The 20,597-nt window shown below is 42.1% G+C and overlaps 1 protein-coding gene across 1 annotated transcript in view; it reads left to right on the top strand.

The window, feature by feature from the left end:
* The window catches only part of NUP155 (nucleoporin 155), an 82,613-nt gene that overhangs the window by 23,744 nt on the left and 38,272 nt on the right, over positions 1 to 20,597 (top strand). The window contains exons 7-15 of the mRNA XM_019013604.4: positions 158 to 263; positions 1,183 to 1,256; positions 1,836 to 1,927; positions 7,826 to 7,923; positions 9,231 to 9,383; positions 12,568 to 12,668; positions 16,880 to 17,050; positions 18,714 to 18,824; positions 20,403 to 20,497. Of these exons, the coding sequence (XP_018869149.1) occupies positions 158 to 263; positions 1,183 to 1,256; positions 1,836 to 1,927; positions 7,826 to 7,923; positions 9,231 to 9,383; positions 12,568 to 12,668; positions 16,880 to 17,050; positions 18,714 to 18,824; positions 20,403 to 20,497 (1,001 nt within the window). The remainder of the gene's footprint in view (positions 1 to 157; positions 264 to 1,182; positions 1,257 to 1,835; positions 1,928 to 7,825; positions 7,924 to 9,230; positions 9,384 to 12,567; positions 12,669 to 16,879; positions 17,051 to 18,713; positions 18,825 to 20,402; positions 20,498 to 20,597) is intronic.

Below are 20,597 nucleotides of genomic sequence, written 5' to 3'. Positions count from 1 at the left end.
TGAATAATATGTCTCGTTTTGTTGATTATAACTGGTATTAGTGATTATAACTGGTATTTCATGAAGATTTGAAGGTTTTTATAAATATGGATATACAGTAGTTATTGTAAGGGAGTTACATACTTTTATAAGTCTTCTTTCTATTTTGTTCTTTAAGGCTGAAGCAGGGTGGTTTAGCCAAAGATGTAGGAAAATAAACCACTCAAAGAGCTCACTTTCTTTCCTTGTTCCTTCCTTGCTACAATTCACGTTCTCAGAAGATGGTAAGTAGAAAACAATAAATTTGGCAAGTACAACTAATTTCTAACACATTGTTCCCTCAACATTTTCTTCAGAAATTATCATTCTTAATTGAAACAATTTGTTATGTTAAGTAGCGTTTCTTATATATTCATAAGGTCTTTTAAAGGGTAAGGAGATCATAACATAGAGAAAGTGTGGATTTTGTTCTCAAGTTTACTTATTTCCTATAAATGTAGCATCAAAGAACTTGCGTCTAAAACAGCTGTACATACTTAAACCAAAATATGTGTATGTATGTGAGAGAGACAGACATTCAGTCAGCTAATACATTGTTTGCTTGGTCTAGAACAAATTTCCAGTATAAAAAGAATATATCTTAGCTTTTAATGAACTGAGAGATTTAAACAGGTGAAATAATTTTTAAAATGCTTTGGCAAAATAAGATCTGTATACCCAAATATTAATATGACTGAATTTTAAAATTATTTTCTTTCACACAATCAATTAGCCCAAACTGGAAGTTTCTTAACATAAAGGACCAGGTATACTTATTCTGTGTTTCTAGGATGTAGTAAACATTCATTAATGTTTAAATAACTTAGAATTTATTTTCTGAGTTATTTCATGAAAAAATAACTTAGAATTTGTTTTTGGTTTGGCTTAAAATTCATTTAGAGGACAAAATAACTTACTTTCTATGCTCATAACCCAGTCACAGTATTTAGCATGTGTTTTTTTCATGTGTTGTCTGACCAAAATGCTTTTTGGACTGGATCTTATGCAAACATCCTAGGATTTAACTACAAAGCAAGAGAGTAGAAAGCCCCTGAATACAAAGTTCTGATTCAACAGTTTGTTGTAACTAGCTAATGTATTTGCTTTGTTAATCCTTGGGTTTACTTTTTTCTCTTTTTTTTTTTTTTTTTGTCTTACTTTTAGATCCTATTCTTCAAATTGCAATTGATAATTCTAGAAATATTTTATATACACGATCTGAGAAAGGAGTAATACAGGTTAGTATTAATATTATTATACCATTAAGAGTCAAATAAATCCTTATTTTTAAGGAAGACAGTTCCCGCCTCTTAAATTTTTCCTATGAACTGTGTAACTAAAAAAAAAAAAAAAAGCCTGCTGGGCATGGTGGCTCAAGCCTGTAATCCCAGCACTTTGGGAGGCCAAGGTGGGCAGATCACCTGAGGTCTGGAGTTTGAGACCAGTCTGGCCAATGTGATGAAACCCTGCCTCTACTAAAAATACAAAAATTAGCCAGGTGTGGTGGTATGTGCCTTTAATCCCAACTACTTGGGAGGCTGAGGCAGGAGAATCATTTGAACCTGGGAGGCGGAGGTTGCAGTGAGCCGAGATCATGCCTTTGCCCTCCAGCCTGGGCAGTAGAGCAAGACTTCGTCTCAAAAAAAAAAAAGCCCAACTCACTTCTCAGAAGGGGCCCCTTTCTATGAAATTTCGAATCTGAATGTTTTCATGTTTGTATTAAATACCAATATTAAAGGATCCCTTAAAAGGAAGAGTTTAATAATATGTGTATAGTATATAATCATGTTTAAGTGAGAATGATTTTGTATTCACAGGTGTATGATTTGGGACAAGATGGACAAGGAATGAGCAGAGTTGCCTCTGTGTCACAGAATGCCATTGTCTCTGCTGCTGGTAACATTGCTAGGTAACATGTAATTTATTATTAAGCATTTCATTTGCAGGCATAATTATACTATTTGTGTGTAGCCTTCTAAAAGTATATTATTCCCTCATCAAAATGTCTCTAAAAGACAAGGAATGTTGAAGAGATGACACTCTACATTATGTTTGAAACGGAGCTGTTAGAGACTCCTTTATTTATTTATTTATTTATTTATTTTTTTGAGACATGGTCTCACTCTGTCACCCAGGCTGGAGTGCAGTGACACAATCTTGGCTCACTGCAACCTCCACCTCCTGGGTTCAACTGATTGTCCTGCCACAGGCTCCCTAGTAGCTGAGATTACAGGTGCCTGCCACCATGCCTGGCTAATTTTTATATATATATTTTTTGAGATGGAGTTTCGCTCTTGTTGCCCAGGCGGGAGTGCAGTGGTGCTATGTCTGCTCACCGCAACTTCTGCCTCGCGCGTTCAAGCGATTCTCTTGCCTCAGCCTCCCGAGTAGCTGGGATTACGGACATGCACCACCATGCCCAGCTAATTTTGTATTTTTAGTAGAGACAGGGTTTCACCATGTTGGCCAGGATGGTCTCGATCTCTTGACCTCGTGATCCGCCCGCCCCAACCTCCCAAAGTGCTGGGATTACAGGCATGAGCCACCATGCCCAGCCTAATTTTTGTATTTTTAGTAGAGATTGGGTTTCGCCATGTTGGCCAGGCTGGTCTCTAACTCCTGACCTCAGGTAATCCACCCACCACGCCTCCCAAAATGTGGAGATTATAGGCGTGAGCCCCCGTGCCTGGCCAAGACTTTTTTTTTTTTTTTCCGAGGTGGAGTTTCACTCTTGTTGTCCAGGCTGGAGTGCAATGGTGCAGTCTCGGCTCACTGCAACCTCTGTCTCCCGGGTTCAAGCGATTCTCCTGCCGTAGCCTCCTGAGTAGCTGGGACTACAGGCATGCGCCATCACACCCAGCTAATTTTGTATTTTTAGTAGAGATGGGGTTTTCTCCGTGTTGGTCAGGCTAGTCTCGAACTCCCGACCTCAGGTGATCCACCTGCCTCGGCCTCCCAAAGTGCTGGGATTACAGGCGTGAGCCACCGCGCCCAGCTTGAGACTCTTTTATTCTTATGTTTGATAGTTGGAAATATGAGGTAGACTGGTTTTACTACGTAAAGTACAGCTTGACATGTGTTTTTCCTGGCAACTTTACATAGGGATCATGACTAGGAAACTGCATGTCTCAAAGTTTTCCCACTTTTAACTATTCACTCTTTCGGTTCTTTGTTTGCTTCTTTTTGAGATGGAGTCTCGCTCTGTTGCCCAGGCTGGAGTGCAGTGGCTCCATCTCAGCTTGCTGCAATCACCACCTCCTGGGCTTAAGCTATTCTCCCACCTAAGCCTCCCGAGCCGCTAGGACTACAGGCACATGCCACCACACCTGGCGAATTTTTCTGTTTTTTATAGAGACAGGGCTTCACCGTGTTGCCCAGACTGGTCTTGAACTCCTGGACTCAAGCAATACACCCGCCCTGGCCTCCCAAAGTGCTGGGGTTACAGGCATGAGCCACTGCACCCGGCCACTACTCACTCTTTTAACAGACATGTGTGGTTCAAGCTTAGTTGGTCTGATTATTGACACAAGTACAGAACACAATATTTCACAGTTGTAGTACCCATTTTATTCATGAGGAAACTGAAACTAAGGGGTGATTTGCCTGAGATCTAACTCCTAAATAAGTACAAGAACCTAACGCAGAAGCCAAGTCTTCAGACAGTCTGCATTACCATTTGCACATATCCCAACTACCTTGGTCAAGCTGCAAACACTCTCTCTCTCTCTTTTTTTTTTTTTTTTCCGAGACAAAGTCTCACTCTTGTCCCCCAGGCTGGAGTGCAATGGCGCGACTTGGCTCCCTGCAACCTCCACCTCCCGGGTTCAAGCGATTCTCCTGCCTTAGCCTCCTGAGTAGCTGGAATTACAGGCGCCTGCTACCACACCTGGCTAATTTTTGTACTTTCAGTAGAGATGGGGTTTCACCATGTTGGCCAGGCTGGTCTCGAACTCCTGACCTGAGGTGATCTGCCTGCCTTGGCCTCCCGAAGTGCTGGGATTACAGGCGTGAGCCACTGCACCCCACCTGCAAACACTCTTTTTATAATGAAGGCCTCAAATTTTTCAACTTCTGTTGTCATTTTGCCTAGATTATTGCTACAATCAGAGTGAAATAAATCAACTTTTTGTTTTTTTTTTCAGACAGGGTTTCACTCTGTTGCCCAGACTGGAGTGCAGTGTTGCAATTGTAGTCTGCTATAGCCTCAATTTCCTGGGCTGACGTGATCCTCATGCCTAAGCTTCCTGAGTAGCTATGACTATAGGTGTGTGCCACCATGCCCACCTAATTTTATTTTTAGTAGACCTGGGGTCTTGCTATCTTGCTCAGGCTTTTTGTTTTGTTTTATTCTTCAGTGACAAGAAAAAAATTCTGAAGGCAGACACAATTGAAAACACATAATTTTCTGTTTTTCCCTCTAATTTTTTTCTGGAATTTTTTTCAAATCGACAAAAAAATTAAAAGAACAATGTGACAAAAACTAATACACTTTTTTTTTTTTTTTTTTTGAGATGGAATCTCACTCTGTCACGTCACCCAGGCTGGAGTGCAGTGTTGCAGTCTCAGCTCACTGCACCCTCTGCCTGCCGGGTTCAAGCAATGCTCCTGCCTCACCCTCCCGAGCAGCTGGGACTATAGGCGCGCACCACTGTGCCTGGCTAATTTTTTGTATTTTCAGTAGAGACAGGGTTTCACCATGCTGGCCAGGATGGTCTCGAACTCCTGACCTTGTGATCCGCGCGCCTTGGCCTCCCAAAGTGTTGTGATTACAGGCATGAGCCACTGCACCCGGCAAAACTAATACACTCTTTATCTCAATTTTAACATTTTGCCTCTTTGTTGCCTGTCTTATGAGCCATTTGAAAGTACATTGTAGACATATGACTTTTTTTTTTTTTTTTTGAAATGGAGTCGCACTCTGATACCCAGGCTGGAGTACAGTGGTGTGATCGTGGCTTACTGCAGCCTCCTCCTCCTCCCAGGCTCAAGGCATCCTTACATCTCAGCCTCTTGAGTAGCTGAGACCACAGACGTGCGCCACCACATCTGGCTAATTTTTTGTATTTTTGGTACAGACGGGGTTTCACCATTGTTGCCCAGGCTGGTCTTGAACTCCTGAGGTCAAGCAATCCGCATGTCTCAGCCTCTCAAAGTGCTGGGATTACAGGCATGAGCCACCGACATGCCTTTAGTCTGTTACATAACAACAATATACTTAGTCCATATTAAAATTGCCCAGTAGTCCCCAAAATCTTTTTTTTTTTTTTTTTTTTTTTTTTAACTCTGCTGCCCAGGATTGAGTGCAGTGGTGCTTGACCTCCCTAGGCTCAGGTGATCCTCCAACTTTAGCCTCCCAAGCAGCTGGGACCACAGGCACGGACACCTCCACCTGGCTAATTTTTGTATTTTTTGTAGAGAGGGGATCTCACCATGTCGCCCTGGCTGGTCTTGAACTCCTGGGCTCAAGTGACGTGTCTGCCTCAGCCTCTCACAGTCCTGGGATTCTGGGATTACAGATGTGAGCCACCATGCCCCGAAAATCTTTTTTTTTTTTTTTTTTTTGAGATGGAGTCTTGCTCTGTCACCCAGGCTGGAATGCAGTGGCATGATCTTGGCTCACTGCAACCTCCACCTCCCGGGTTCAAGCAGTTCTCCTGCCTCGGCCTCCCGAGTAGCTGGGACTACAGGTGCACACCACCACACCTGGGTAATTTTTGTATTTTTAGTAGAGACGGGGTTTTACCATGTTGGCCAGCTTTTATGCCTCAGCCTCCCAACGTGCTGGGATTACAGGCGTGAGCCACTGCGCCTGGCTTCGAAATCTTTTATAGTTGTTTTTCTTTCCATTTTTCTCCAGTTATATCAGAATTTATGAATTGGATTGGTTGTTAGTCTCTTTAATATAAAACAGCCCCCTGGCCACCTTTTTTTTTTTTTTTTTTTCATAATATTGACGTTTGGAAGGAAGGGCAGGATAATTATACAAATTTCTGAATTTATCTTTTTTTATAATTAGATTCTGAGTAATATATTTTATATATGATGTTTATATGTATTTTATATATGTATATGTATTTTTTCTTTCTTTTTTTTTTTTTTTCTTTGAGACAGAGTTTTGCTCTGTCACCCAGTCTGGAGTGCCATGGTGCTATCTTGGCTCACAGCAACCTCTGCCTCCGAGTTCCAGTGATTCTCATGCCTCAGCCACCCAAGTAGCTGGGACTCTAGATGTGCGCCACTATTCTCGGCTAATTTTTATATATTTTTTAGTAGAGATGGGGTTTCACCATGTTGAGCAGGCTGGTCTTGAACTCCTGGCCTCAAGTGATCTGACTGCCTCAGCCTCTCAAAATGCTAGGATTTGGGGCATGAGCCACCTCACCAGGCAGTAATATATCTTTTAGCCAGTATTACATAGGCAATGTGAAATGTCTTACTACATTATATCAAGAGACACATAATAGCAGTTTTCTCACTGTTGAAAACTTCATTGAGGTGATTTTAACCAAATGTCTACATTATAAAGATCCATTTTCTCCCTTTTTTTTCCCCCTTGAGATAGAGTCTCAGTCTGTTGCCCAGGCTGGACTGCAGTGACGTGATCTCAGCTCACTGCAACCTCCACCTTGGGTTCAAGTGATTCTTCTGCTTCAGCCTCCCAAGTAGCTGGGATTACAGGCATGCGCTACCACCCCTGGCTAATTTTTTTGTATTTTTAGTAGAGACGGGGGTTCACCATGTTGACCAGGCCAGTCTTGAACTCTTGACCTCAGGTGATCTGCCCGCCTCGGCTTCCCAAAGTGCTGGAATTACAGGCGTGAGTCACTGCACCCGGCCTTTCTCCCTTTTTAATTAGCAGTAATGATACTTTGACACTGAGAACACTGCTCCCCACCAACCATTCACCCAATGGTTTTAGTCTTTTTTTGTGATCTTTGTTTGAAAATAGGGTTACTCTTAACAATATAAATGTAAAAAATACACATTCCAGAGTTTTTCCAGTTCTTGCTGCTCTTGTATTACTTTCCTAAGAAGCTAGTCTTAAATTATTTAGCATATTTAGAAAATATAAGGCCGGGAGCGGTGGCTCACACCTGTAATGCCAGCACTTTGGGAGGCCAAGGCAGGCGGATCATGAGGTCAGGAGATCGAGACCATCCTGGCTAACACAGTGAAACCCCGTCTCTACTAAAAATACAAAAAATTAGCCAGGCGTGGTGGCGGGTGCCTGTCGTCCCAGCTACTTGTGAGGCTGAGGCAGGAGAATGGCATGAACCCGGCAGGTGGAGCTTGCAGTGAGTGGAGATGGCGCCACTGCACTCCAGCCTGGGCGACAGAGCAAGACTCCATCTCAAAAAAAAGAAAAAAGAAAAAAAAAAAGAAAATATGGAAATATGTGGTCAGGCACGGTGGCTCACGCCTATAATCCCAATCCCAGCACTTTGGGAGGCCGAGGCAGGCGGATCACGCTCACACGAGGTCAGGAGTTCAAGACCAGCCTGGCCAACATGATGAAACCCTGTCTCTACTAACAACACAAAAATTACCTGGGCGTGCTGGCGCAAGCCTGTAATCCCAGCTACTCAGGAGGCTGAGGCAGGAGAATTGCTTGAACCTGGGAGGCGGAGATTGCAGTGAGCCGAGATCACGCCGCTCTCCTCCAGCCTGGGTGACAGAGTGAGACTACATCTCAAAAAAAAAAAAAAAAAGGAAAATATGGAAATATGTAAACATTCTGATGGGAAATGTTTCTTATAATTTAGCAGACACATTTTAAAAATACACTTTATTTTCTCCTTTCTTTTAGGACCATCGATCGTTCTGTTTTTAAACCAATTGTCCAAATAGCAGTGATTGAAAATTCTGAATCACTGGACTGTCAGTTATTGGCTGTCACACATGCAGGTATGTTGTTTTATTTACATATCTGCTATTACTGTTACAACTTCTGAAAATTCTTAGATTTGGAAATTTATGATTAGAAATATATTTTTACTTCTATATCTGCCATAAAGCCATATAAATAGTTTGTAAAATAAAGGATTTTGAAAACTGGGAGGTTTTTCTAATTCTGTTTCTTCATTTTATAGATATAAAACCAAACCCAGGCCAGGCATGGTAGCTCACATTTGTAATCCTAGCGCTTTGGGAGGTCAAGGCAGGCAGATTGCCTGAGCCCAGGAGTTCAAGACTAACCTGAGCAACATGGTGAAACCCTGTAACCCCGTCCCTACTAAAAATACAAAAATTAGCTAGGTGTGATGGCACGGCCTTGTAGTACCAGCTGCTTGGGAGGCTGTTATGGGAAGATCGCTTGAGCCCAGGAGTTTGAGGCTACAGTGAGCTGAGATTATGCTACTACACTTCACCCTGGGCAATAGGGCAAGATCTTGTCTCAAAAAAACAGGAAAAAGCAAAACAAAAGCCAAGCCTAAAAGGCGCAGTGGCTGACATTTTGTAACAAAGCCTGAATTGGAACACAAGATTTCTTGGTTTGTCTTTGCAAGTTCTTTCTAATGAAATGTATTGATTCACCTCTCAATTTCGAGTGACATTTTCTTAGATATATATTTTAGCAGATAGTCTATATGGTAATTTAAGATCAGTCGGAGGGGCCGGGTGCGGTGGCTCACACCTGTAATCCCAGCACTTTGGGAGGCCAAGGCGGGTGGATCCTGAGGTCAGGAGATCAAGACCATCCTGGCTAACACGGTGAAACCCCATCTCTACTAAAAACACAAAAAATTAGCCAGACATGGTGGCAGGCACCTGTAGTCACCAGCTACTCGGGAGGCTGAGGCAGGAGAATGGTGTGAACCTGGTAGGCGGAGCTTACAGTGAGCCGAGATCGCGCCACTACACTCCAGCCTGGGAGACAGAGCAAGATTCTGTCTCAAAAAAAAAATAAAAATAAAAATAAAAAAAATTAGACGGGTGTGGTGGCACATGCCTGTAGTCTCAGCTACCTGGGAGGCTAAGGCAGGAGAATCGCTTGAACCCGGGAGGCGGAGGTTGCAGTAAGCCGAGATGGCGCCACTGCACTCCAGCCTGGGCGACAGAGCTAGACTCCATCTCCAAAAATAAAAATTAGTCAGGAAAGTTATGTATGGTTTTAGCAGAGTGTTGCATTGCTGTATGTAATTGCTTCAATAACACATTTACCTCAGGTCCTTGTTTTCTATTACTGATGCATAATTTTACCCCATCTTCAGGTGTTAGGTTATATTTTAGCACTTGTCCATTCAGACAGCCATTAGCACGGCCTAATACACTGACGCTGGTTCATGTCCGCTTACCTCCTGGATTCTCAGCATCTTCAACCGTAGAAAAGCCTTCAAAAGTACATAGAGCTCTTTATAGTAAAGGTAAGTTCTGAAATACTATCAGATTTAAGATTATATTCTTAAAATTGTTAAAATTATATGGTGTTTTGAAGTATTTGAAAATACCCTATGGCAACAGTAGAAACTGGGAACTACTAGAAGGGTCAGGGAAGCAGGGGAGCAAGGGTTGAAAAACTGACTATTGGGTCTTATGCTCAGTACCTGAGTGGTGGAATCAATTGTACCCTAAACCTTAGCACCACGCAATATACGCAGGTAACAGATCTGCACATATACCTCCTGAATCTAAAATAAAACTTGAAATTGTAGTGAAATTCAAAAGTTGGAAGTGTAGTTTTCACTCCTACATTTAGGTTTTTGATCTGTTTTGTGATAATTTTTGTATGTTGTGTGAAGTAGGAATCTGACTTCATCCTTCTGCATGTGGTTATCTAGCTGTCTGAGCACCATTTGTTGAAAAGACTATTATATCCCCCATTGAATTGTCTTCATCTTACTGTCTGAAGTGAATTACCCGTTAATGTATGGAATCTGGATTCTCAGTTCTATTCTGTTGGTCTATATTATCCATCCTTATGTCAGTAGCACAGTCTTGATTACCGTTGCTTTGTAATAAGTTTTGAAATTGATAAGTGTGACTATTCCAACTTTGATCTTTTTTTTTTTTTTTTGAGGTGGTCTGGCTCTGTTGCCGAGGCTGGAGTGCAGTAGCACAATCTCTGCTCACTGCAACCTCCGCTTCCCAGGCTCATGCCGTCCTCCCACTTCAGCTTCCTGAGTAGCTGAGAGAGGCTACAGGTGTGTGCCACCACACCTGGCTAATTTTTGTACTTTTTGTAGAGATAGGCTTTTGCCATGTTGCCTAGGCTCGTCTCAAACTCCTGAGCTCAAGTGATCGTCTGCATTGGCCTCCTAAAGTGCTGGGATTACAGGCATGAGCCACCGTGCACCTGGCCTGATTTTTTTAAAGATGATTTTGGCTCTTCTCAGTCTCTTGAATTTTCATATGAATTTTAGAATCACCTTGTTAATTTCTGCAAAAAAAGTGAGGTGGGGCCGGGTGCAGTGGCTCACGCCTGTAAGCCCAACACTTCGGGAGGCAAAGGCAGGTGGATCACTTGAGATCAGTTCAAGACCAGCCTGGCCAACATGGCGAAACCCTGTCTCTACTAAAAATACAAAAATTAGCCGGGTGTGGGGGGCATGTCTGTAGTCACAGCTTCTTGTGGGCTGAGGCAAGAGAATCGCTTGAACTGGGGAAGTGAAGGTTACAGTGAGCCAAGATCCTACCGCTGCACTCTAGCATGGGGGACAGAGCAAGACTCCATCTCAAAACAAAAACAAAGACAAAAAACACACAAAAAAGTGAGGTTGGATTGTGATAGCTGAATCAGTATATCAATTTGGGGCATGTTGCCATCTTAACTATGTTAAGTCTTCAAATCCATGAATACAGAATATTTTTCCAAGTCATTTGAGGGTGGGGAGGAAGGTTCTCACTCTGTTGCCCGGGCTGGAGTGCAGTGGCAGGATCTTGGGTCACCATAGCTTCAACCTCCCAGGCTTAGGTGATCCTCCTTGCTCAACCTCCTGAGGAGCTGGGACTACAGGCATGTGCCACCACTCCTGGCTAATTTTTGTATTTTTTGTAGAGACGGGGTTTCACCATGTTTCCCAGGCTGGTCTTAAACTCCTGGGCTCAAGCAGTCCTACCACCTCTGCCTCCCAAAGCACTAGGATTATAGGCGTGAGCCACCGTGTTGGCGAGTTTTGTTGAGATAATTGCCTTTTTTTTTTTTTTTTTTTTGAGACAGTGTCTACTGTCACCCAAGCATGAGTGCAATATGCAGTCATGACTCATTACAGCCTCTACCTCCCCGGCTCAGGCAATCCTCCTGCTTCATGTTTTGTTGAAACAAGGTCTTACTTTATTGCCCAGGCTGGTCTCGAACTCCTGGGCTCAAGTGATCAGCCTGCCTCAGCCTCCGAAACTGCTGGGATTACATGCATAAGCCACAGCACCTGGCCCAGATAATTGCTTCTATAGTACTCTTATCTCTGCCATTCCTCTAGCACCTTCATCATTTTTATTCATGGTGTGTTTGAATTAACCAGTATATAAACTGTATTTCACTGAATATTAGCTTGTATTACATTGTGAATTTGTCAGTCATGGCATTTTTATATACTAAATATATTTTTATAAAATTAATAATTAAATTGATAAACCCATTGACTGCAAGATATACCCTAAGTTCAGAAATGCTAAAATGTGAAAAAAAAAATGTTTACCTGAGAGAAATACAGTTTAAAATTGAGAACACTTAAGGAGTCTACCTTAAAAATAATTATATAGTCTTTCAGGGAATTATTTTATTTTGTAACTTGTTTGTTTATAAAGATTGATGTTAGGTTGGGCGCAGTGCCTCATGCCTGTAATTCCAGTACTTTGGGAGGCCGAGTTGGGCGGATCACGAGGTCAGGAGATCGAGACCGTCCTGGCTAACACGGTGAAACCTTGTCGCTACTAAAAATACGAAAAATTAGCCGGGTGTGGTGGCAGGTGCCGTAGTCCCAGCTACTCGGGAGGCTGAGGCAAGAGAATGACGTGAACCCAGGAGGCGGAGCTTGCAGTGAGCTGAGATCGCGCCACTGCACTCCAGCCAGGGTGACAGAGCGAGACTCCGTCTCAAAAAAAAAAAAAAAAAAAAAGATTGATGTTGTGTGTGTATATCTATATATGCTAATTTTAAGTTGGCATAAAAGTACTTGTGGTTTTGTAAAAATTTTTTTTTTTTTTTTTTTTGAGACGGAATCTTGCTCTGGCGCCCAGGCTGGAGTGCAGTGGCACAATCTCAGCTTACTGCAACCTCCACCTCCTGGGTTCACGCCATTCTCCTGCCTCAGCCTCCTGAGTAGCTGGGATTACAGGTGCCTGCCGCCATGCCCAGTTAATTTTTGTATTTTAGTAGAAACAGGGTTTCACCATGTTGGTTAGGCTGGTCTTGGACTCCTGACCTCGTGATCCACCCACCTCATCCTCCAAAAGTGCTGGGATTACAGGCATGAGCCACTGTGCCCAGCCCAGTTTTATAATTTTAACTGCAAAACCGCAATTGCTTTTGCACTAACCTAATAATTATTAAGGTTATTGAGGATGCATATTTGACATGATGTAATAATATTTTGTATATTAAACTTTTAGGTATTCTATTGATGGCAGCCTCAGAAAATGAGGATAATGATATTTTATGGTGTGTCAACCATGATACTTTTCCTTTCCAAAAGCCAATGATGGAAACCCAGGTAAGTTATCCTGACAATTCTGAAAAAACTATTATATAATTTTAAGTGAAGGATAATATGGAAGAAACGTTTATCTTCTGATGTATTGCTGTTTGCTTCTAATAACGTATTATTAGAAATTATAAAGTAAAGAAATTATCCTGTCAATTATTTGTTTTCCTCTGTCAGGTTAGAAGTTACTGTGGTAATCACAAAAAAAATCTTTAAAGAAAACATTGGACCCTTACGGAATATTTTCCATTACGTACTAGAAAATACATACATCTTTTTTGAAGTTGTCTTTTTTTTTTCTGAAAACGTGTCAGGTTCATATGAAATGATCTTTACCTCATTTAAATATGTTGCTCGTTTAGTTATTTAAATATGAGGCCATCTATTATAGTTGTGACTTAGATTTTATTCTAACAATCTCTTTGTAATTTTGTCTGTTTTTTTTTTGATTGTGGAAACTTTCAAACATAAAGTTTGAAGAGTCAATTGAACCTCACGTAAGAGAATTGAGTTGCCAACATCTTTCTTATTGTATTTCATTTTTCTTTCCCACATAAACAAAGAGACACCCACAAACACACAGTTTTGTTTTAAACACAAAAATCACCACATACATCATGAAGTGGATATGGTCTTCCTGGGTGAGGGCCGAGGCTGCTATGAACCCACGAACTGCCCCTGCCCCCAGCTGCCCATCCTAGTCCCCAGTGTATAAGGAGGTGAGGGGAGGCTACCTGTCTCCATCCCCTTGGTGTCCTCTGCTCACTCCTGCCTGTCCTCCTAAATAGTCCTGCATAGCCCACAGAGGCTGCTGATCAAACCAGATAAACCAGCCCCTAGTGGGGTGTGAATGTCTGGTACTCTGTCTTTAGAGCTACCTCTTCACAGGCATTTTGCTTCTAGTTTTCACTGAAAACTAGTGGTTCTTTGGTGGTTCTTAAATTTGAACCCTTCCAGATGGGACTGGAAAAAGGTGTGTGTAAGTGGGAGGAGTAAAAACTGAACTCCCAGGGATGGGAGTATTGTCTGCCTGAGCTCTACCAAATTTCTGACAAGGTTCAAAGAGCCGGGGTAGGAGCAGGAGGAAGATGAGGAGGTAAGGAGTGCCCTTCTCCTTCTTTCCTTTATTCTTTGAGCTTTACTGAGCATGTACTACCAGCCTTGTGCTGTGATAAACTATGAGGATTCAGAACTTAATAAGATATAAACCCTGTCCTGGTTGGGATGCTGTGTTGGGGGAGCAGAGGACATGCTTTTGGCTCTCTGTTTCTTCCTCTATAATAGTTATAATCGTACCTACTAGGATGGAGTTGTGAGACTAAATGAGCTCATGTGTGTAAAGCACTCAGAACAATGCCTGGCACTCATAGGAAGCACCATTCCATAAATGTTAACTTTTTTTTTTTCTTTGCTCTTTTAAAAGACAGCATCTCACCCTGTTGCCCAGGCCCAAGCAGTCCTCCCACCTCAGCCTCCCAAGTGGCTGGGACTACGGGTGTGCATTACCACGTACAGCCGATCTTTAAATTTTTTGTAGCGACAGGGTCTGACTATATTGCCCAGACTAGTCTTGAACTCCTGGGCTCAAGCGATCCTCCCACCTTGGCTTCCCAAACTGCTGGGATTACAGGTGTGAGACACTGTCCTCCACCTAACTTTTTTTTTTAGAACAAATGCTCCATGTCATATGATTTGATTGAATATTTGAGTTTTTCTCAAACAAGGGTGGACTTTTGTTTTTAACAAAAAAACTCATCAAGTATGGTGTATGAGCTTTGATCAAATCCTAGTTATCAAAAATAGTCATAAAAGACATTAGAACAGCTGGGTAAATTTTATATTGGTTAGGTGTTAAATTATATTAGGGAATTGATAACTTTTTTTTTTTGAGACAAGGTTTCACTCTGTTGCCCAGGCTGGAGTGCAGTGGCACAATCAGAGCTCACTGCAACTGCCTCCCAGGCTCGGGGGATCCTCCCACCTCAGCACCCGCCACCCCCTCCCCCCCATATAGCTGGGACTGCAGGCACATGCCACCACTCTTGTCTAATTTTTTTGTATTTTTAGTAGAGACAGGGTTTTGCCATGTAGCCCCTGCTGGTCTCAAATTCCTAAGCTTAAGGGATCCACCTGCCTTGGTCTCCCAGTGTGTTGGGATTACAGGTGTAAGCCGTGTCGTCCAGCCAATAACATTTTTAAATGTTATTATATGGTTTGTAAGAAAACATTCTTATTTTTAGGAGATATGTGCAAAAGCATTTAAGAGTGATAAATGATGTCTATACTTTCAAATAGTACAATAAAACAAATATACAGGAAGAGAGAGAATGCAGATATGGCAAACTGCTAACAATTGTTGAATCTAGGTATTGGGCATGTGGACTTTTACTGTATATTCAACATTTTTGGCTGCTTGAAATTTTTTATTATAAAGTATTTTAGAGGATTAAAATACTTTTTTTTTTTTTTTCTGAGACAGGGTTTTGCTCTGTTGCCTGGAGTGGAGTGCAGTGGCATGATAGCTCACTATAGCCTCAAACTCCTGGGTTCAAGCAATCCTCCTACCTCAGCCTTCTGAGTTGCTGGGAATACAGGCACACGCCACCACACCGAGGTGGTTTTTTATTTTTTGTAGAGATGGGACTTCATTATATTGCCTAGGCTGGTAAAATACTTTTTTTTTTTTTTTTTTTGTGACAGAGTCTTGTTCTGTCGCCCAGGCTGGAGTGCAGTGGCACAATCTCGGCTCACTGCAACCTCCGTCTCCTGGGCTCAAGCAGTTCTCCTGCCTCAGCCTCCAGAGTAGCTGGGATTACAGGTGTGTGCCACCACACCCGGCTAATTTTTCTATTTTTGGTAGAGACGGGGTTTCACCACATTGGCCTGGCTGGTCTCGAACTCCTGACCTCAGGTACCGCCCGCCTCCACCTGCCAAAGTGCTGGGATTATAGGCGTGAGCCACCTCGCCGAGCCAGTAAAATACTTTTTAAAGGAAAGATAGTATCTTAGCAGATTTAGTTGATCCTGGAAAGATGGTAGAAGGTAGTTACTTGGTTGAGAGAATTATAATTTTATTAAAGAGTATTTGTAGTTTATCTTGAGAAAAGTTTGCCCTTGTCCTCTAGTACAAAAAGATTTATGTATTAGTATAGAAAATGCCTGCTTATGGCTGGGCATGGTGGCTCAAGCCTGTAATCCTAGCACTTTGGAAAGAGGCCAAGGCAGGCGGATCACCTGAGGTCAGGAGTTTGAGACCAGCCTGGCCAACATGGCAAAAGCCGGTCTCTAATAACAATACAAAAATTAGCCGGGTATGGTGGTGTGCGTCTCTAATCCCAGATACTCGGAAGGCTGAGGCAGGAGAATTGCTTGAACCTGGGAAGCAGACGTTACAGTGGGCTCTGATTAGGCCACTGCACTCCAGCCTTGGCAACAGGGTGAGACTCTGCCTCAGAAAAAAAAAAAAAGGTAATGCCTGATTAGCACTTTGAGAGGCCAAGATGGGCAGACTGCATGAGCCCAGGAGTTCGAGAACATCCTGGGCAACATGGTAAAACCCTGTTCATACAAAACATAGAAAAATTAGGCGGCCGTGGTAGCATTCTCCTGTAGTCCCAGCTACTTGGGAGGTTGAGGTGGGAGAATCAACTGAACCCAGGGAGGTCGAGGTTGCAGTGAGTTGTGATCGTGCCAGCGCACTCCAGCTTAGGTGACAGAGTAAGATGCTGTCTCAAAAAAAAAAAAAAAAACCCCAGAGGCCAGGTGTGGTGGCTCATGCCTGTAATCCCAGCGCTTTGGGAGGCCGAGGTGGGCGGATCACCTGAGGTCGAGAGTTCAAGACCAGCCTGACCAACATGGAGAAACCCCGTCCCCACTAAAAATAAAAAATTAGCTGGGCGTGGTGGCGTATGGCTATAATCCCAGCTACTAGGGAGGCTGAGGCAGGAGAATCACTTGAACCCGGGAGGCAAAGGTTACAGTGAGCCAAGATCACGCCACTACACTCCAGCCTAGACAACTTCGTCTCAAAAAAAAACAAAAAACAAAAACCCAGAAAATACCTGATTTAAAAAAAAGATAGTAGAAAATTACATAATACTTTCAAAAATATTCATGTTAATGTACTATTTATTAAATTTACTTCTTTATTAAGTCTAGTTTTTTCTTTTGCATCATGTAACTTCAATATGATGTATAAAACATTTATTTATTTTACATAGATGACAGCCCGTGTTGATGGTCATTCCTGGGCTCTTTCTGCGATAGATGAATTGAAAGTAGATAAAATAATTACACCTTTAAACAAGGATCATATTCCAATAACTGATTCACCAGTTGTTGTACAGCAGCACATGTTACCTCCGAAGAAATTTGTTCTCCTCTCAGCACAGGTATGTACGTATTCTGTTATGGTAGTGACAAAAATAAGCGATATATAATATTTTTGTCAAGTTCTCTGAAGTAGTGGCTTAATTGAATAATTTTCTTTCTTTTTTTTTTTTTTGAGACGGAGTCTCGCTCATCACCCAGGCTGGAGTGCAGTGGTGTGATCTCAGCTCACTGCAACCTCTGCCTCCCCAGATCAAGCAATTCTCCTGCCACAGCCTCCTGAGTAGCTGGGATTACAGGCGCACACCACCACACCTGGCTAATTTTTGTATTTTTAGTAGAGATGGGGTTTCACCATGTTGGCCAGGCTGGTCTCGAACTCCTGATCTCAGGTGGTCCACCTGCCTCGGCCTCCCAAAGTTCTGGGATTACAGGTGTGAGCCATTGCACCCAGCCTTCCTGGTTTCTTATTTGACTTTGTTTATTGAGATTTTTCCCAGGCACACAAGCTTATAAGTAGTCAAAATTATCAGTTATCATTTGATATTTTATTTTATTTATTTTATTTTATTTTAGACAAGGTCTTACTCTGTCACCCAGGCTGGAGTGTGGTGCACAGTCTTGGCTTATGGCAACCTCTGCCTCCCAGGCTCAAGGGATCCTCCCACATCAGCCTCCTGAGTAGCTGGGATTGCAGGCATTTGCCACCACACCCAGTTAATTTTTGTATTTTCTGTAGAGATAGGATCTCACTAAAGCCCAGGCTGGTCTCAAACTCTTGAGCTCAAGCTATCCACCCACCTCATCCTCCCACAATGCTGAGATTACAGGCGAGAGCCAATCTGCCCAGCCATCATTTGAAATATGTCATAGTTGAAAAGCTTCCACTCACTAAGGTTTATAAAAGAATCCACTCTTAGTTGCTTTTGTTTATTGATTGGTGCGAAAACAGTTGAGGTTTTTGCCATTGATTGTAATGGCAAAAACACCATCCTGGCTAACACAGTGAAACCCCGTCTTTACTAAAAATATAAAAAAATTTAGCCGGGCGTGGTGGCGGGCGCCTGTAGTCACAGCTACTCGGGAGGCTGAGACAGGAGAATGGCGTGAACCTGGGAGGCAGAGCTTGCAGTGAGCCGAGATTGCGCCACTGCACTCCAGCCTGGGAGACAGTACGAGACTCCGTCTAAAAAAAAAAAAAAAAAAAAAAAGCTGTAATGGCAGAAACCTCAATTGCTTTTGTACCAACGAAATACTATGATAGTTTTATTTTGTCCTTTAAGTCTTTTGATCTATTTGGAATTTACTCTGGTATAAGGTATGACTATGTTTCTAGGTGCTTTTTTTTTTTTTTTGCCTAAATTGATACAAATAGCAACATGATTAATTAATGATCTAACTTTAATTCTCTGGTTTAAGGGGCAGCTTTGCTGGGGCAATTGCATTAAGTTTTCTTTATAGATATATAGATCTACTGGAGGTTGAGTAGAGAAGTAGATGATCTTTTTGACCAGTTGTACTTTTTATATCACCTCAGCCATTCCTCCTGCCTCAGCCCCGTGATGTGCTGGAAATACAAGTGTGGGCCACCATACCCAGCCTACTTTGTATTGTTGAATGGTTTTTTTTGTTTATTTCATTTATTTTATCAAATAAGGTAGAGTTAGTTGCTATCAGCCAATCTTGGTAAATCTCTTATTCATGTTCTTTCTTCAAATTTCTTAGGGGAGCCTTATGTTTCATAAACTTAGACCTGTAGATCAACTGAGGCATCTACTTGTGAGTAATGTGGGAGGAGATGGAGAAGAGATTGAAAGATTCTTTAAATTACATCAGGTAATTATATATACTTTTTTAAAATGTGATGCTATTTTAAACAAACAGTGGGAGTCATAGTTTATGTAAATTGGGACTGGAATACTGTAATAAATATATATATATATATTTTTTTTTTTTTTTGAGATGGAGTTTCGCTCTTGTTGCCCAGGCTGGAGTGCAATGGCACAATCTTGGCTCACTGCAACCTCTGCCTCTCAGGTTCAAATGATTGTTCTGCCTCAGCCTCCCCAGTAGCTGGGATTACAGGCATGTGCCAGCACTCCCGGCTAATTTTGTATTTTTAGTAGAGACGGAGTTTCTCCATGTTGGTCAGGCTGGTCTCGAACTCCCGACCTCAGGTGATCCGCCCACCTCGGCCTCCTAAACTGCTGGGATTACAGGCCGTGAGCCACCACGCCCAGCCATAAATAGATAATCTTAACAATATTCCTTTCTTTGCCTAAGTCACTGTATGTGAACTGACATTTGAAAGCAGGATTAATATAAGTCTTGTAGTGAGCTTTCAGATTTTTATTCTCTGTTGTTGATAAATTCTTTTTTTTTTTTTTTTTTTTTTTTTTTGAGACAGAGTCTCGCTCTGTCACCCAGGCTAGAGTGCAGTGGCGCGATCTCAGCTCACTCTAAGCTCCACCTCCCAGGTTCACGCCATTCTCCTGCCTCAGCCTCCCAAGTAGCTGGGACTACAGGACCCCGCCACCACGCCCGGCTAATTTTTTGTATTTTTAGTAGAGATGGGGTTTCATCATGTTAGCCAGGATGGTCTCGATCTCCTGACCTCATGATCCACCCGCCTCGGGCTGCCGAAGTGCTGGGATTACAGGCGTGAGCCACCATGCCTGGCCTGTTGTTGATAAATTCTTATTGAAGTCTGCTAGTAAGAGTTTCTTGTTCAGGTTATATGATAAATGCCTTTTCATTAAAAGCACAAGACATTTAGGGACAAGTTCTTTTTGGTTTGTTTGTTTGTTTGTTTGTTTTGGCTTAATGACCTGAGGAAGAAACCTGAGGCAACAGTGTAGAGATCTTAGTATTTCAGAGCCACAACTGGAATTGATACGGTTAAAATTGGGAGTAGTTCAAAGTTAAGTATGCAGACTCTGGATTCAAAGCACCTGTGTTAAAAATCCCAGCTCCACCACTGAGATAAATTACTTGACTTCTCTGGGCTTCAGTTTCCTTATACATTATAATGGGATGTGGTGTGAGGATTAATATATGCTAAACTCTTAAAATAGTACCTGACACATGGTAGGTATTCAGTGTTACCACTTATTGTTATTTTCTAGAAAGCAGAAAGACCACAGGAAGTAAATTGGGGACATAAGCCGGAAACTAAGTCAGAATCTAGGTTAAAAGGAAAAGAGAACATCCTGTAATCCTAGTGCTTATGATGAACTTAAAATAAAACCAGTAGTGTTTACTTGTCCTTTTAACACTAACTGATTTCATTCAGTCAGCAAGTATTTATTGAACGCCTGCTCTGTTCTAGATACAGACTTTAATACTGCATCTAGCAGTACACAAATCATTTTAAAATTTGCATTTAATATAAGGCCAATATTCCTCTTTTTACAGGAAGACCAGGCTTGTGCAACTTGCCTTATTCTTGCTTGCTCCACTGCTGCCTGTGATAGAGAAGTATCTGCCTGGGCTACTCGGGCTTTCTTTAGGTATGTGAAAGTTTTTCTTGTTTATTTATTTGTTTTTTTAGTGGGCCACTTTTTAAAATGATTTTATCAATGTGATAAAGCCTTGCCAAACAGTTGAGTG

The sequence above is a fragment of the Gorilla gorilla genome, chromosome 19, assembly GCF_029281585.2.
Source record: "Gorilla gorilla gorilla isolate KB3781 chromosome 19, NHGRI_mGorGor1-v2.1_pri, whole genome shotgun sequence".
NCBI lineage: Eukaryota > Metazoa > Chordata > Mammalia > Primates > Hominidae > Gorilla > Gorilla gorilla.
The sequence above is the reverse complement of the archived record's forward strand: the minus strand, read 5'-3'. Positions and strand labels throughout refer to the sequence as shown.